The 17002-nt window shown below is 39.4% G+C and overlaps 1 protein-coding gene across 2 annotated transcripts in view; it reads right to left on the reverse strand.

The window, feature by feature from the left end:
• Positions 1-876: 876 nt before the first annotated feature.
• The window catches only part of ARAF (A-Raf proto-oncogene, serine/threonine kinase), a 92845-nt gene continuing 76719 nt past the window's right edge, over positions 877-17002 (reverse strand). For both annotated transcript variants that reach the window (XM_075582455.1, XM_075582454.1), the window contains one exon: positions 877-3304. In XM_075582455.1, the coding sequence (XP_075438570.1) occupies positions 3164-3304 (141 nt within the window). In that variant the 3' untranslated portion in view covers positions 877-3163. The remainder of the gene's footprint in view (positions 3305-17002) is intronic.

The raw sequence follows: 17002 nt of genomic DNA on the forward strand, positions 1-17002 counted from the left end.
AGGAAAAAAGGGAATGGAGAAAGGAACATGAAGCAACAATGTCTAAACTAATGCAATGGGCAGTGGTGGATGTACAATTTTGCCGCACTTAGGCCCATACCTTTTTGCCGCCCCTAAATTTTTCGTCCCGCCCTCTCCTCATACACATAATACCGCCCTCTCCTCATATACATAATACCCCCTCTCCTCATACAGATAATACCCCCTCTCCTCATACACATAATACCCCCTCTCCTCATATACATAATACCGCCCTCTCCTCATACACATAATACCGCCCTCTCCTCATATACATAATACCCCCTCTCCTCATACAGATAATACCCCCTCTCCTCATACACATAATACCCCCTCTCCTCATACACATAATACCCCCCTCTCCCCATACACATAATACCGCCCTCTCCTCATATACATAATACCCCCTCTCCTCATACACATAATACCGCCCTCGCCTCATATACATAATACCCCCTCTCCTCATACACATAATACCGCCCTCTCCTCATACACATAATACCCCCTCTCCTCATACACATAATACCCCCTCTCCTCATACACATAATACCCCCTCTCCTCATACACATAATACCGCCCTCTCCTCATACACTTAATACCCCCCTCCCCTCATACACATAATACTGCCCTCTCATCATACACATAATACCGCCCTCTCCTCATAGACATGTAGCCCTCTTTCCCTCTAATGTGAAGGGGTTACTATAGCTGGCGTTACCTGTCGGCTCACAGGGATCTGAACCTTCGCCACTGGGAGCCTGGGGTAACGAATATACTGAGTGGCAGCGCCTCCACCTGCACGGGATCCCAATTATATGCGATAACACCGAGCAGGAACTATTAATAACAGCCCGCAGATTATAATAATTACAATAATAACCTTTACTGTGAGCAATAACCATAAACCACATACAGGCAATAGCAATACTAATGGTTACAGCTAAACCTCGCCGCGCAGGGCGTTGTCCCATCACCGTGTATCCCCACACCGTGTCCACAGTACCAGAGGTGTCCCTTGGTCACTTCACCCAATAAGTGTCCCCAAAAGATGCCCACCCCTCTAGGCGTGAACAGCGCCGTATTATACCGGTGTTGGTGCACGTTTGGCGAACAGTACCTGCCGAGTGTGTTCCTATGAATCAATCAAATACACACTCACAATTCACAGTTAGTATAAATATATTAGTGTTGTGCACGTGCGTTCTAAGTCACACTTCTTTGTGTTTTGGCACTGACATTTTTTTGATTTTGAATTAAAAAAAGAGCCATCACAAATACAATTTGTGTGACAAAAGACAAACAAGTTTCACTTGCACTTGCTCGGCACACAAACCCTTTTTTTTCCAACCTCATCTACTATGTAACTATATATTTATATAACATTCAATTACATACATATATATCAGACTATAGACAAGCTGGCATTACTGCAATCTGAAAATTGTATCTACAGTATGAAATCCAGTACTGCAGGTCAATGCAGTTGAATAAATAGCCAACAAGAACTTAATTATACTGAACATCATTAGCGTTTACATTTATTGTGTTAAATAAAGTTAAGAAAGCTTTGTGAGAAAAAGGCTTTTACTAATAAGAAATATGGTTGCATAAAACAAATCTGCAATTTAAAAAAATATTTTCCCTTTTCTGTAATACTTTATATAAATAAATATTATTAATGCAGAAACACGTGTTGAAAAAAAAAACTATCTATCAGGATGATCAAAAACAAAAAACAAATCAGACCATACTGACCAGACTTTGAGAAACTGCATTACAACAAACATATTTTATTTAAAACTATATATTACATGTCCTAAAGTTCAAATGTAATTGACATTTGTTTGTATTATTCCCTTACGTACATTTGTATTTATTCCACAAGGCTTTTCAAGGGCTCGTCACGATCAGTAAATCATTGCAATGAAAATACATAACCGGTAACAAAAGAAAAAAGCATATTAGATGCCAAGTTTCCTATTAAATTGCAAAGAAAATCTCACATTACATTTTACTAACATTTACAGGCACATCTTTAGTCAGGCAATAAATAGCTTTGTCTTCCAGGAGAGGAACTGTGGCTTGTAGCTGCAGTAGTTATTTCCTATAGAGAACAGTCCCTAGGAATTAAATACAAAATTTGTTCTGTCAAATAGTCATGTCCATTTTATTTAGAGATCTGCAGATGGTAAACACGTAGGACTGTATCCATAGACTGAGCACACCACTTAATGTAGCAAATTTGGTAAAAATAAATATATAAATCTATATTTTGTTAATCTATAAAGGATTAAGACCCAAGCCCCTCTTGATTTAGGGGATTTCATATCCCATTTTGGGGGGGAGATGGCGGGGGGGGGGGGCAAAGGCACATATGTGACTGCAGGTAAACTGATGTAGAGCGATTCCTTCAAAAGCGCTTCACCTTTTCCTCAAGTATATTTTGGGGAGCAGACAATGGAGGCATTTCATGCCTTTCTCACACATTGGCCACTATAGTATTGACACCCCAATATGTGCTCTGGGTGTCACTATTAAGTTATGAGTGTATTCTTTTTACTTGCTTTATACAGAGGCAGTGACTGTACTTTAGCTGTGTTTGTTGTCCAACTGTTGACCTGTTGCCAGAGCCAAGATGATTTCTGCCCTTCTGTATATATCATGACATCTTGTTCCAACCAGTCAACAAGCCTCTCTGCTTTCACACCTCATTGTCAGGAGCAAAGAGATAACATGGCATATCACGCTGTCTGCCCAGGAGTTCGATAGATATGAAGTATTGGAAAATGACTCTTCCAGCTTGGCCCTGTCAACACCCAAAAGCAAAAGGATGAAAGAAACAAAGATGGGGGGAGGGAGGCGGAAAACCTGATTGGGCAAAAAAAACAAAACAATACGCAAATACAACACCACAGACCTAAAAGACTAAAAACATAAGCGTCATCAGGAGACCGTGTACAAAAAAGTGTCAAGAAGATGAGCCCTTTCACAGTCCCGACCCAGCAGGATGGTGCCATAATTCCTTCTTAATATGGGAGACACTTGTCAGCCACAGTATCCCCAGATATGCAACCTATGTATTCTCACAAGCGAGGTGATGAGATAGGGCACTACCAGTGCTACCATCCATTTTATTCGGTCTCCATCACTGGGGCACAAGGCGTAGGGTACTGATCAGGAAGGGGTTAAGGTCTTCAGAGTTAACTGCACGGTGTAGTGAGGGTTCAGACGCACTGCGCTCTATCTTGGGGAGAGCTCGCTGTAGCAGCTCAATTGAAGACAGTATCTGAAAAAGTAAGAGATGAGGCTGTCGATTAAAAGTTGGATGAAAAATCTTTATAACAAAATTATTTTTTTTTAAAAAAAGCAAGAAGTCGTTACAGTTCATACTTTACTGAAACTCTATAAGGCACCATATAAGCATGATTGAGGCCTTTTAATCTGTCACTATCATTTTTCTAAGAGACAAACTCATTAAGCGTTTTACTAAACACGAGAAATCATCCCCAGAAAAAAGTGAAATCCTGTGATAATGCAGTCATTTTTTAAAGCAGCAATACTACATTCCCGTGTTGTCTTATTATTTTTATATGGAAAGCTCGTGTCATTGTAAAATTCTACATCCTTACATAAACTGGCAATAGTTTGCTGCTCCTGTTATAAATCTGTTAAAATCCCGATTGTGTGACGAACATAATGGCTGCTTCAGTCAGTATAACAGCAGCTACAATGTATCCTTATATTACTAAGGTAAGTATCTATTGTTACAGTTTACAAATGATCACAAACAGGAAAATGTTGCAAAGATCTTGCACTGCTTGGCAGCTGTGTTAAAACCTGCTATAGAAATCTAAGGATGCTTTAAAACTAATTAAAAATGACATTAAGAGTTGAATGAAAAAACAAAGCAGTAAGTATTATCCAATACTGCAGAACTGATTTATTTTTAAACCCCCCATAAGATTTCACATGGTTTGCGGTTTTAATTATTTAAAGCACTAAGCCCGCTCCCCCCCTCTTTTTTTTGGGAAGCTTTAATTCAGCATACAAAAGAGCAGAGGGAACTGCTCCCCTAAATTACTATTAGATTATCTTTTTTTTAATTCTGCAAGCAGCATGTAATCATGAAAACACAACTTTGTGAACTATATTTAGAGGGCTCAATATATAGCATTTTAATCATATTAAAAAAATAGTGATTGAAAAGTGTTTATACAAATAAGATTAGAGATCTTTATTTTACATAGTGTAAAAATCACATTTTATTTCTTATTTCAATTTGACACATTGGTTTAAAAAAAATATACCAATAGCAGGTTTTAGCAAATATAGGCTGTTAATACCGCACAGTGCTTGATCCTGCACTTACTGCTCCTAAGTTGAACGTGGAACCCAGCCCGATGCCCTGTATCGGACCTTAGTGAATCTCCGCCATAGGTTTACAAGGTAAACAATGCCTTATTAAATTCTTAGAAAAGAAAGCAAAAGGGACTTTAGTTTCTCCCTCTGGGCAAGTCACTGCCATGATGAGATTCCAATGAAAAATCGGAGTGCTACAATATTGTTATCTGCATGTATTTGAGGTCATTTTGTATAAATTACAATAGTTTTAAAGATGGGATTTCCACCTCAGTCAATAATTCCACGGATTGGGTCTTGTTCCAATAATTTATTCAGAGATAATAGACAGCAACCAGCATCATATACGTCATTACAGGTATCCTCAGTTATGAGTGGAGCGCAGAAATTTCTCTTGGTATCACTTTAAGGATTGAGCAGTTCTGATCTATCCATCTCAACAGAACACTTTTATACCCTTTCTGTACATATCCGGTCCAACCCAATATGTACTGGTTATTCACGTTCGAGCTGTCATTTCAATATGTTTCATCTCAGATAACATACTGTACCATAAAAACGAGCGGTATCTCTCAATGTATTACTTCCTGGTAAAATATTTTATAAATAATTAAAATAAATGTTATTTACATTCCGTGCACGTTATGTAGTCATGCCTCCCCAATTTTAAACGAACCGCAGCCCTTTTCTAGCCTTCCCCTACAGGTACAAAAGGGTGAGGGAGCGGTCGATAACAGCAGTAACAGTTGATGAATCAAAGCTCATAGTATATATATATATATATATTTTTTTTTATATATATATATATATATATATATACACACAGTGGTTGACAAATCACCAAAAAATCTACTCGCCACCTAGTACCAAACGTGTGCTGCTTGGGCCAATATTTACTCGCCCGGGGGTTAAATCCACTCGCCCGGGGCGAGCAAATGTATAGGTTTGTCGAACACTGTATATATATATATTTTAATGGTTTTAAGCATTGTCTTTCATGTATTTATTTTGCAATTGTCTTATTGAGTTTTCACCACTGGGTGGTGCTACTGCATTGGTTGTAATTATAGGTAAGCAGCTTCCAGTCTATCTTTGTTCTCAATTCTGCTAGCCTTCCCCTAACCCCAATTCTGCGAGCCTGCCCCTAACCCCAATTCTGCTAGCCTTCCCCTAACCCCAATTCTGCGAGCCTGCCCCTAACCCCAATTCTGCTAGCCTTCCCCTAACCCCAATTCTGCTAGCCTTCCCCTAACCCCAATTCTGCTAGCCTTCCCCTAACCCCAATTCTGCTAGCCTTCCCCTAACCCCAATTCTGCGAGCCTGCCCCATACCCCAATTCTGCTAGCCTTCCCCTAACCCCAATTCTGCTAGCCTTCCCCTAACCCCAATTCTGCTAGCCTTCCCCTAACCCCAATTCTGCTACCCTTCCCCTAACCCCAATTCTGCGAGCCTTTGCAGATGTCACAGCAAAGCAGGTAGCAAGCCATCCCTATGTTGAGGGATATATCATATCTGCCAAATTTATAATTTTGTAACCATTTATTTGTTTTTGGGTATGTCCTGGACATATAGTTAAAGGACAGGGGATATATTATTGCAAGTGTAATTGCATAAGTGAACAGGGTATATATTATATACAGGGCATTTCACATTTTTAGCAGAATAGTTACAGTGGAGTGTTTGAGGTGAAAGCCAGGAGTGACTGTGGGTGTGGGACAATAGCCATGAGTACAGGCTGTTGGGATGCTTGACTTGTGGGGCGAGTTTTAAGGTTAGTTAGTATTAAATGACTAAAAGGTTGACACCATTTGCATCAGAGAAAATGGCAGATAGCAGTTAGGTATGAATGAGAGTAAGTGTGTATGGGAGAAGAGAGATTAATTTGTAGTTTGAGACAGTGTTTTTGTCCCCATTTTTGAAGATTGGGACAACTCTAGCAGTTTTCCAGGTCTTAGGGATATGGCCTGCAGACAGGATAGAGTTGATTATGGAAGCAATTGGTTTGGCACAGGCTGAGGTACCAAGTTTTAGGAACTTGGATTGTAGCAAAGTCAAGTCCATATTGGTTGCTTAGTTTAAAATTTGAGGAGCGTTAATAGGGAATATCTCTGTTTAATATTGTGGATGCTAATAATAGTAGTAACCATATTAATACAAGAATTTATTTCTAGGTATAAATTCTCTCCCTATGAGACATTTATGGGATGAGTTATGACCATCAGTAGTTCAAAGTAACGAATTAAGGACCATGTTATTGGTAATAAAACAATTAATAAGTATTGCATGCAACTAATATATATTTTTGAGTCTTTCTAGGCACAGGTTAAAGCTGAAAGTGCACCTACACAAGACGGGTTAATGGTCAAGCATTTTCTACGCAAGCACGCTCTTCATCCCAGATGAAAAGGCCATATATTTTTATTATTTTTCAGTTACAAATGTATGCTCTATTATGTTTGTGTAAGTGGCGTCCCATAAGGATGACAAAATAGTATAAGGTATTATTTGTTTAACTTTGTTTATTTTGTTTGGATTTCTAGGTTAATAGAATCTCCCTGCAGAATGATATCCCGGTGGGAGAATGCTTTATCAGTCAAACACACGGTTATGTTAATTGCTCACACGTAGAGTTAGAAACAGAAGAGATGCACCCAATACACAAGTGCTAAAAAGTAGTCTATGGGAAGAATAAGTTTCAGGAAATTTATTCCCAAATGTAGGAGTTGGGATACTGTATGACAGGTTTACAGGGATATCCTAAATCATACAATCGCAGACATTTACCCACTTAACCAAGAATAGGTTTTTTTTTTTTTTTAAACGGGAGCCACGGGAAAACCGCGTTATAACCGAATCGCGGTATAACGAGGCGCGTTATAACGGGGTTTAGCTGTATTGGGAAAAGACATGTCCCAAAAGTCACGCCACTAATATGTCCTGCCCCTAGATCACGCCTCTAATCAAAGCTACGCCCAAGACACGCCTATGTTACGCCTCTAACCAATATCTTTTTTTTTCTGTATAAAAGTCACTACCCTATGAGTAATAAATTGAGACAAAGGATTTGAAACCTGGCTTGCGTTACGTTTCATTTCGTTCGTCTTCCAGGCCTGAAAAGTTCATCAAAAATCGGAGATAACACTGGCAGGGCGTGAAAACTTCTCCGGGGAAGTCTGCTGCAAACGGTGCAGATTGTGTCCAGTCACAAGGCTTCAGTTTTCTTTGCAGAGAATTGGTTCCTTTTGGTTCTGAAGCCAGGGGAAGGAAATAACGGATTTTCCTTCAGTTTTTGGTGTCTAGAAGTGGGAAGTTCACAGAGGTGGTGAGTATATATGTAAATTTTTATATATGATGCTTCACCCCCTCTGGGAATTTAATAGACCTAAATTGTGACTGAAGAATTGGGATAGGCCCTTTTAAACAAAATTTTTGGTAAGAGTCCAGTAAATTTTGTGCACGACTGGACTGTTATCTCTGATCTAGCTGAACGACCATTGTATATTGTGTAAGTATAAATATTGCAATTATTTGTCATAATTATTTGTCTGTTTTTCTATAAGCTACTAATGGTTTATGCTGGTCTCAGAAATCAATCAGGAATAATAGCTCAGAATAATGGTGTCTGTTTTAATTGTGGTGGTTTTGGTCATTGGCAGAGAGTGTGCCACTATCAGTCAGAAGCAGGGAAGTGCTGCTTTGCCCGTGGGGGCTCAGAGTGAAAGACTCTGTAAATTAAAAAAACACTGCTTCTTATGTAAAAGAGTTTGTTTGTAACCCTGATGAATTTTTTCCTGAATGATTTCTTGTGTGAAAGTCATGCTGATTATCATCTGTACAAATAATATGAATATTAGTTGCTCATGATGAAATCTAAATTTTAAAAGGTTTTAAAAAGGTGTACACCGAATAAGAGAGAAATACCTCACAACAGAAGGGGAGTATATTCAGCTCTGTCCCTGGTTATAGTTTGAAAGGTTTATTCGTCCTGGCCAGGCGGAGACTTTTTAAACCGGACACATTTCTTTTCGTTTGTGGTATTTCTATCTTAATAAAAGGAGGGGCACAGCCTCTCTCTTACAGTTTAAAGAATGCGAAGCATTCACATTAAAATTAACTAGCTCTGTGCTTAAGCAGTTTATTTATGAGAACAAGGTAATGTAGAACTGTCTTCTTATCCGTAAAGCAGTAAGATAACACATTTCAATTTTATTTCTACAGGATTAAGATATGTCTCGGGGTGTTTTTGTTTAAAATGCTTGTAAGAGCTCACAAGCACTGTTTGAATTAATATATTGTATTATATATGTATATAACGCCATTAATGTACATAGCGCTTCAAACGGAGGGTGTTCGTGGTGTGAACGGAGTGTGGTGATATCTGCCTTTAGCAGCATGGAGGTCAGTTATTTTAGCGAGAATTGTCTCCGTTAAATAAGCAGTGTAGAAGCCATACAAGACAGGTAGGGTCAAGCTTGCTGTTTTTTTAGTCATGGTATAACTGTTGCATGTTTGAAGATATTTTGTTTAGCTTAAGAGAGGGCATAGTTAAAACGGGATAGCAATTGTATTGATGGAAGTTTGCAGGAATATGAGATTTCTTTCAGAAGGCATTCAGAGGAATGAGTGAAAGAATGTTGCATGCTCTTGTAGGCATAGACTTGGTGTTTATAAGTAATTTAAAATATTCCCGTTATTTAATTTTTGAAAGACCATACAAAATGCAGTTTTAGGACAGCGTGGAAAGCTTCATATTTAACATTAAACTAATGTTACAATCCCCTGCGTGAGGATTAATCCAGCAGTTAATATGAATTAGACAGCGAAACCCGTTATCTGTACTTTGAGGTTTCTGGCTGTTTTCCCAGAAAAAAAAAAAAAAGCGCTTTGAAAATTATTTTTTTTCTTTTTAAAGTCAGAGTGTCTTTAAAAGTTAATGCTGGCCGTGTGCTCAGCACTTTGCAAAGAGTTCAAAATTATTTGTCTATTTTAAAAGGAAATCTTTTGTTCAGGATTTTTTCTTATATTGTAAATGCCACAGTTGTTAAAAGACCTACTGCAGGCTTTTTCTTCTTTTAACACAATCAGTAAATATTTTTATAGTCACTACACATACAAATCTATATACCAGTTTAATTTTGCTATATATCAAAGCAACCTGTTTTCATATTTTTTTTTGTATTTTTGTATTTTTGTTCACATATATAGATAATATATGAACAAAAGAGGGGAGATACATACATAGGTTATTGAAGGTCTCTCTGAAATCCCTATAGAGGGATTTGATATGAACTTGATATGTTGTAAATAATATACAATGCACAGCAGGTTCAGAATTTATTATAGCAATGTTAACCCCAAGGGCTCTTGCAGTAATAAAAAGTTGCTGCCAGACTAACAGGGCTGACAGGCCCCTGGTAAATAATAATAATACCTTTGCAGATGTCACAGCAAAGCAGGTAGCAAGCCATCCCTATGTTGAGGGATATATCATATCTGCCAAATTTATAATTTTGTAACCATTTATTTGTTTTTGGGTATGTCCTGGACATATAGTTAAAAGACAGGGGATATATTATTGCAAGTGTAATTGCATAAGTGAACAGGGTATATATTATATACAGGGCATTTCACATTTTTAGCAGAATAGTTACAGTGGAGTGTTTGAGGTGAAAGCCAGGAGTGACTGTGGGTGTGGGACAATAGCCATGAGTGCAGGCTGTTGGGATGCTTGACTTGTGGGGCGAGTTTTAAGGTTAGTTAGTATTAAATGACTAAAAGGTTGACACCATTTGCATCAGAGAAAATGGCAGATAGCAGTTAGGTATGAATGAGAGTAAGTGTGTATGGGAGAAGAGAGATTGATTTGTAGTTTGAGACAGTGTTTTTGTCCCCATTTTTGAAGATTGGGACAACTCTAGCAGTTTTCCAGGTCTTAGGGATATGGCCTGCAGACAGGATAGAGTTGATTATGGAAGCAATTGGTTTGGCACAGGCTGAGGTACCAAGTTTTAGGAACTTGGATTGTAGCAAAGTCAAGTCCATATTGGTTGCTTAGTTTAAAATTTGAGGAGCGTTAATAGGGAATATCTCTGTTTAATATTGTGGATGCTAATAATAGTAGTAACCATATTAATACAAGAATTTATTTCTAGGTATAAATTCTCTCCCTATGAGACACTTATGGGATGAGTTATGACCATCAGTAGTTCAAAGTAACGAATTAAGGACCATGTTATTGGTAATAAAACAATTAATAAGTATTGCATGCAACTAATATATATTTTTGAGTCTTTCTAGGCACAGGTTAAAGCTGAAAGTGCACCTACACAAGACGGGTTAATGGTCAAGCATTTTCTACGCAAGCACGCTCTTCATCCCAGATGAAAAGGCCATTTAAATGCTACTCATCACCAGCATTGCAGTAAAAATTTCTTATCATCATGGATACACATCACGCACGTCAAAATAGTGCCAGTCTAAGCACAAACAGCTAATAAAGACAAAGACATAGCACCTGCAAATAAGTGTTTTGATGGACACAATACTCTCCGACCACTAATCAAGGGAAAAAGATTATAGGCAAAAATGTCCAGGCCTCAACACACGAACTTTGACCTTTTTATTTTTACATATATTTTTATTATTTTTCAGTTACAAATGTATGCTCTATTATGTTTGTGTAAGTGGCGTCCCATAAGGATGACAAAATAGTATAAGGTATTATTTGTTTAACTTTGTTTATTTTGTTTGGATTTCTAGGTTAATAGAATCTCCCTGAAGAATGATATCCCGGTGGGAGAATGCTTTATCAGTCAAACACACGGTTATGTTAATTGCTCACACGTAGAGTTAGAAACAGAAGAGATGCACCCAATACACAAGTGCTAAAAAGTAGTCTATGGGAAGAATAAGTTTCAGGAAATTTATTCCCAAATGTAGGAGTTGGGATACTGTATGACAGGTTTACAGGGATATCCTAAATCATACAATCGCAGACATTTACCCACTTAACCAAGAATAGGTTTAGTTTAAATTAATGGCCACGCAGAATAAAATAGCTCTAGACTATATTTTAGCCTCAAAAGGAGGGGCATGTATGCGCCCTAGTTAAAGCGCAATGTTGTGTATTTATCCAGGATTTAGGGACCATGGGGACTTGGTGGTTGGATTGATTTGCTTTGAGCGAAGCTAGCGAATGTTTTTGTATGTGTGTGTTTGTCCTACTCATTGCTCTCTATGTATTAAGTACAGCAAAACTCTGATCCAGAAGTGCGTTGCAACCCCCACCGACGCTATGCCTCTCTGCGGTGATGATGTCGCCAGTCCCCCAGAAGAAGAGACCGAAGAAGAAATCAACTGGGCTGATATAATGGCCGGAAAAGAAAGGAATGAAGTTATGCACAACTTGGACATCTTGGTCCATCAGGACTATGAAACGGTTAACTGTTCTGTTCTTTAAATAGACTGTCTCTTAAGGATATGGGGGGACTGAGAAGACTGGATATGAGGAAGGTGGGAGGTCACAAAGGGACGTGAGTAAACCACAAGGAAAGGATCACAAGTCAGCCATTTTGACCATAGCAGCCATCTTGGTCCATTTTGCCATTCTGAGTAAATGCAGTATGAAAGATGTGTGCAAGAAGAATGTTTGTGCAGTCGCTCTTAGCAGGAATTAGCCCCCACCAATTCTCACAAATAGCTGACCCTTAGATTATGTGACATATTGAGATGTAAGCCATTTTCTAATCTATAGAAATATTTAAAGATATATCTATATCTATATATATATATATATCTCTATTGGTTGTGTGGCATGTGGGCCACTAAGATTGTACCCTGCAATCACACTGCCCCTTGTTATCTGGGTTTCATCCTTCCCACTTTCTATGTATCTAACACGTTACCCCAAGGGAAGCTGAGAAATCGAAAAGATCTGACCAGGACCATTAGTCCAACCCGCATTGCAGCTGGGGTTTTAATACCTAGTTTAGGCGTTCTGGATCTCTATTCTAAATTAAGTGATGTTATGGTAAATATTGATGATGCTCTTAATCAGACAAGTGATGCTATTATCTGTCTGACTAATGAACAAGAGCAGATCCGAACAGTATTATTACGGAATAGAATGGCTCTTGATTATCTGCTAGCCTCACAAGGAGGTGTTTGTAAACTTGTAGGACAGAAGTGCTGTGCCTATATTGAAGATGAGTTTGGCACTATTCATAAAGATATGGATAAGTTACAGGAAATTCAGGCAAGGATGCGTAAAGAATCCTCAGGCCTTAGCTTAAATTGGATGTCAGGACTCACTAGTTGGATCGGAGAATTGGGTATGAAAATTCTCTATGGTTTTATTGTAGTGATTAGTATAATCACAGCAATTTTTGTTATTTTTCACAGTGCTAAGTGTGCAATGCTTTCATTTGTCTCAAGGAAACCTTCAGTTTCATCTCACGCCATGTATGCAACTAATAATTCATATGTGGCCATGAACAGAGTCTATGATACTATTGGTCCCCATAAGGCCATAGTCATAGAGAAGTGTACCTAGTAAGGGTATTTGTTCTTTTAGAGAACAAAAAGGAGGGGATTGTTAGGACCAATATGTCAGGCCAGAATCTGCACTCATGTCAAGCTTCCATTTTGTCTGGTCATAACTAGTTAAGATTCTGTAGTCAGCCTTTTGCTGAAATATAATTCATAAATGCACTCAGTTTCTGCTAAATTGCATTTCCTTTCTTACTGGTCAGGATATTACTACGATACTTTTGTGTTGTCAATTTCCTGATGTTTTAGTTAGAATATAATAGAATGGTTCTCTGCAAGAAGCAAAATAGTGTAATATAGTTGCTAAAGATTCAAGGTCTCTTCTGATAACAGACAATGAATAAGTAATGTATTCAGACAATTGCTTGTATTGGGAAAAGACATGTCCCAAAAGTCACGCCACTAATATGTCCTGCCCCTAGATCACGCCTCCAATCAAAGCTACGCCCAAGACACGCCTATGTTACGCCTCTAACCAATATCTTTTTTTTTTTCTGTATAAAAGTCATTACCCTATGAGTAATAAATTGAGACAAAGGATTTGAAACCTGGCTTGCGTTACGTTTCATTTCGTTCGTCTTCCAGGCCTGAAAAGTTCATCAAAAATCGGAGATAACAGTGGCAGGGCGTGAAAACTTCTCCGGGGAAGTCTGCTGCAAACGGTGCAGATTGTGTCCAGTCACAAGGCTTCAGTTTTCTTTGCAGAGAATAGGTTCCTTTTGGTTCTGAAGCCAGGGGAAGGAAATAACAGATTTTCCTTCAAACGGAGACTCAGCCGGCACATGTAGCGGACGGCATAAGTGTCACATTTTAACCAGGATACAATGTAAGTGTATCTTTGTATATTGTTGTATTTTAATTAAAGCCTCGTAGATTTGCACTATCTTCCCCTTCTGTTTATTCTGGGGACACTGATTGGAGCTGAGTGCGGGAGCACAGCGACGAAGTTCAGTACACAGTAACATGTGGGGTTCGTGGAGCGGTGAGAGATGTGGGCTAAAGCACAGCTTCTGTCAGCTGAGTCAGATACAGGTGTATCTTGTAAGTAGGCATTTTTACAGTCTATTAAGCATCTTTTTGCTTGAACATTACATACTACACTATGAAGTTTATTTCTTGTATGCTTCGCACTAGGATTGACCTTTCCGAATAAGAGGATCTTTAACCAGCAAAGACCCAGGATTGGCAGCATTTCAAATTGACACTTATTTGTGGACATTTGTGGTGGACTATTTTTGTCAAATAGTGCAATAATCATTGCGTTTGTAAGGTACTAGCGCCGGGGATGTCTTTTTGTAACTGTATAAATCTACACATCTACCTTCTCAGGAGGTGAGAGGGGAATCTTGCTCTCAGCCTGTCCCTGGATAAAATCCATAGCAAAGACGATGTAACCAGGGTTACTTACGTAAACTTTCACCAGATGCTTTCTATCGAGGCATGGGTGTAATGGGAAAATCTCAGTCGACTGAAGATATACCTTTCCACACCGTCCTTTCATTCAACGTGTGATCTCCTCCTTGTGAGTGCTACCTGCATTGCACCAATCCAGAAGTGCCTCTCTTTGATCATGTTCGGTTTCGGTGGCCACTGATCAGTTAATTTTGGTAGAAGACTTCCGTCCGATATTTAATTGACTTTCAGGTTCAGAAGGGCACACTGCTCAAAATCTGGCTGGTGGGACGCCGAAGAGTCTGCCCCCGGTGGGGTTCACTCCCTCTAAGAGCAATTCTCCCTTTTTGAGCATGCAGAGACCCCGATGGGCTAGGCTCGCAAGTGAAGATAGGTTTCCACCTCAGTCAATTTCACAGAACGGTTCTTGTTTCAATAGGTTATTCAGAGATGATAGACAGCAATCAGCATCATATACAGGCATACCCCGCATTAACGTACGCAATGGGACCGGAGCATGTATGTAACTATGTAACACAGGCACACCCCGCATTAACGTACGCAATGGGACCGGAGCATGTATGTAACTATGTAACACAGGCACACCCCACAGTAACGTACGCAATGGGACCGGAGCATGTATGTAACTATGTAACTACAGGCATACCCCGCATTAACGTACGCAATGGGACCGGAGCATGTATGTAACTATGTAACACAGGCACACCCCGCATTAACGTACGCAATGGGACCGGAGCATGTATGTAACTATGTAACAACAGGCACACCCCGCATTAACGTACGCAATGGGACCGGAGCATGTATGTAACTATGTAACACAGGCACACCCCGCATTAACGTACGCAATGGGACCGGAGCATGTATGTAAAGCGAAAATGTACTTAAAGGGAGTGTCCTTAATCCGGGTATGCCTGTACGTCTTTACAGGCATTCTTAGTTATGAATAGAGCGCTGCAATTTCTGTTGGTATCACTTTAAGCATTCAGCAGTTATGATCTATACATCTCAACAGAACACTTTTATACCCTTTCTGTACATAACCGGTCCAGCCCAATATGTACTTGTTAATCCCGGTTGGAGCTGTCACTTCAATATGTTTCATAGATAACCTACCTTGTTATTCACATTCCTTGCATGTTATCTAGTTATGCCTCCCCAATTGTAACGAGCCAATGCCCTGTCCTAGCCTTCCCCTATCCTTGTTCCTGTAGATAACAGAATATGCCTCATTATATTTCATTTCTGTACTTATTCTACATTAACTAATTGTATGAGAGAGAGAGAGGGGGTAGGGATGAGGAGCTTGTTCAGGATAAGTGGGTAGCTAGCCCAGAAAATATTTGAAGGCAAGACAGGAAAAATGAACTTTGCGCCTAGGCTCTAGTGATTGACCAATCTAGTTCTTTGAGGATTTCGCAGTGATGTGTGTTGTAGTTGCATTGGAGGACAAAATGGCATATTGAATTGTAAAGGGTATCAAGTTTGCCAAGGTGGGGTTGGGGTGCTGTGCCATATACTATGTCTCCACGGTCTAAAATTGGCATTAGCATCTGCTGTGCGATGCCCTTTCTGACCAGTAGACTTAGGGGGGATTTGTTCCTGTAAAGTACACCTAGTTTGGCAAAGGTTTTGAATGTCAGATTATCAATGTGCATTCCGAATGTTAAGTGGGAGTCAAACCATATGCCCAGGTATTTAAAACTAGTAACAGGGGTTAGGATGTGTTGGTTCTGATATGGAGCTCATTCATTTGAAGCTTTAGAAACTTAGCCTTGGTCCCAAATACCATTGTTACAGTCTTGTCAGTGTTTAAAAACAGATTGTTTTGGAAAATCCAGTTTTCAAGTCTCAAAAAGTCAGACTGAAGTATGTGTTGAAGGTCAGAGATGCTATGGCTGTGTGCATATAGGATTGTGTCATCTGCATACATGTGTATTGAGGCTTCCTTACAAGCTGTGGGAAGATCATTGATGAACACTGAGAAGAGTAGGGGCCCCAGAACAGAGCCTTGCGGGACACCGCAGGTGATATCCAGGGGGTTGGAGTTAGAGCCTGAGATGGACACATGTTGGGATCTTCCTGATAGGTAGGAATGAAACCAGTTTAAAGCATGTTTCCCTATTCCAGAGCTCTGGAGACTGTTCCATGATTTCTTATACTGACCTAGTTACTTAATTGCCATCCTCTCAAGCCCACGTTCTGATGTAGGATTAATATGTTGGTGTTGCTCCTGCTTGCCACATATATACTGATCATTGCTACTGTCCCACACCCAGTGTCGCTCCTAACAACCATTGTGCTCAAGCACTGCGATCTACTGCATTTATTCCCTCACCTGCTGTCTATGCAAGTCTCCCAACATACCCCTTAGATTGTAAGCTTCCCAGGGCAGGGATTTCCTTTTCTATTGCATGATTTTGTTTGTTACACTTATTGTATTATAATTTCCCCTACTGTACTCTCTTTGTAAAGCGCAGAGTACAGCTGTGGACACTACATATAAATATACATACATTCTGCCATAGAATTTAGTAAACCTGGCCATAAGAGATATTAGCTACAGTACTTCCACAGATGAAACACCATTACAGTGCACGGTCATTCTTCTGTATTGGATGTGTATGAACACGGAAACAGGGCAATTTGTCCACCTAAGGCATTTATT

This window comes from Ascaphus truei, unplaced genomic scaffold (assembly GCF_040206685.1).
Source record: "Ascaphus truei isolate aAscTru1 unplaced genomic scaffold, aAscTru1.hap1 HAP1_SCAFFOLD_236, whole genome shotgun sequence".
Classification (NCBI taxonomy): Eukaryota; Metazoa; Chordata; class Amphibia; order Anura; family Ascaphidae; genus Ascaphus; species Ascaphus truei.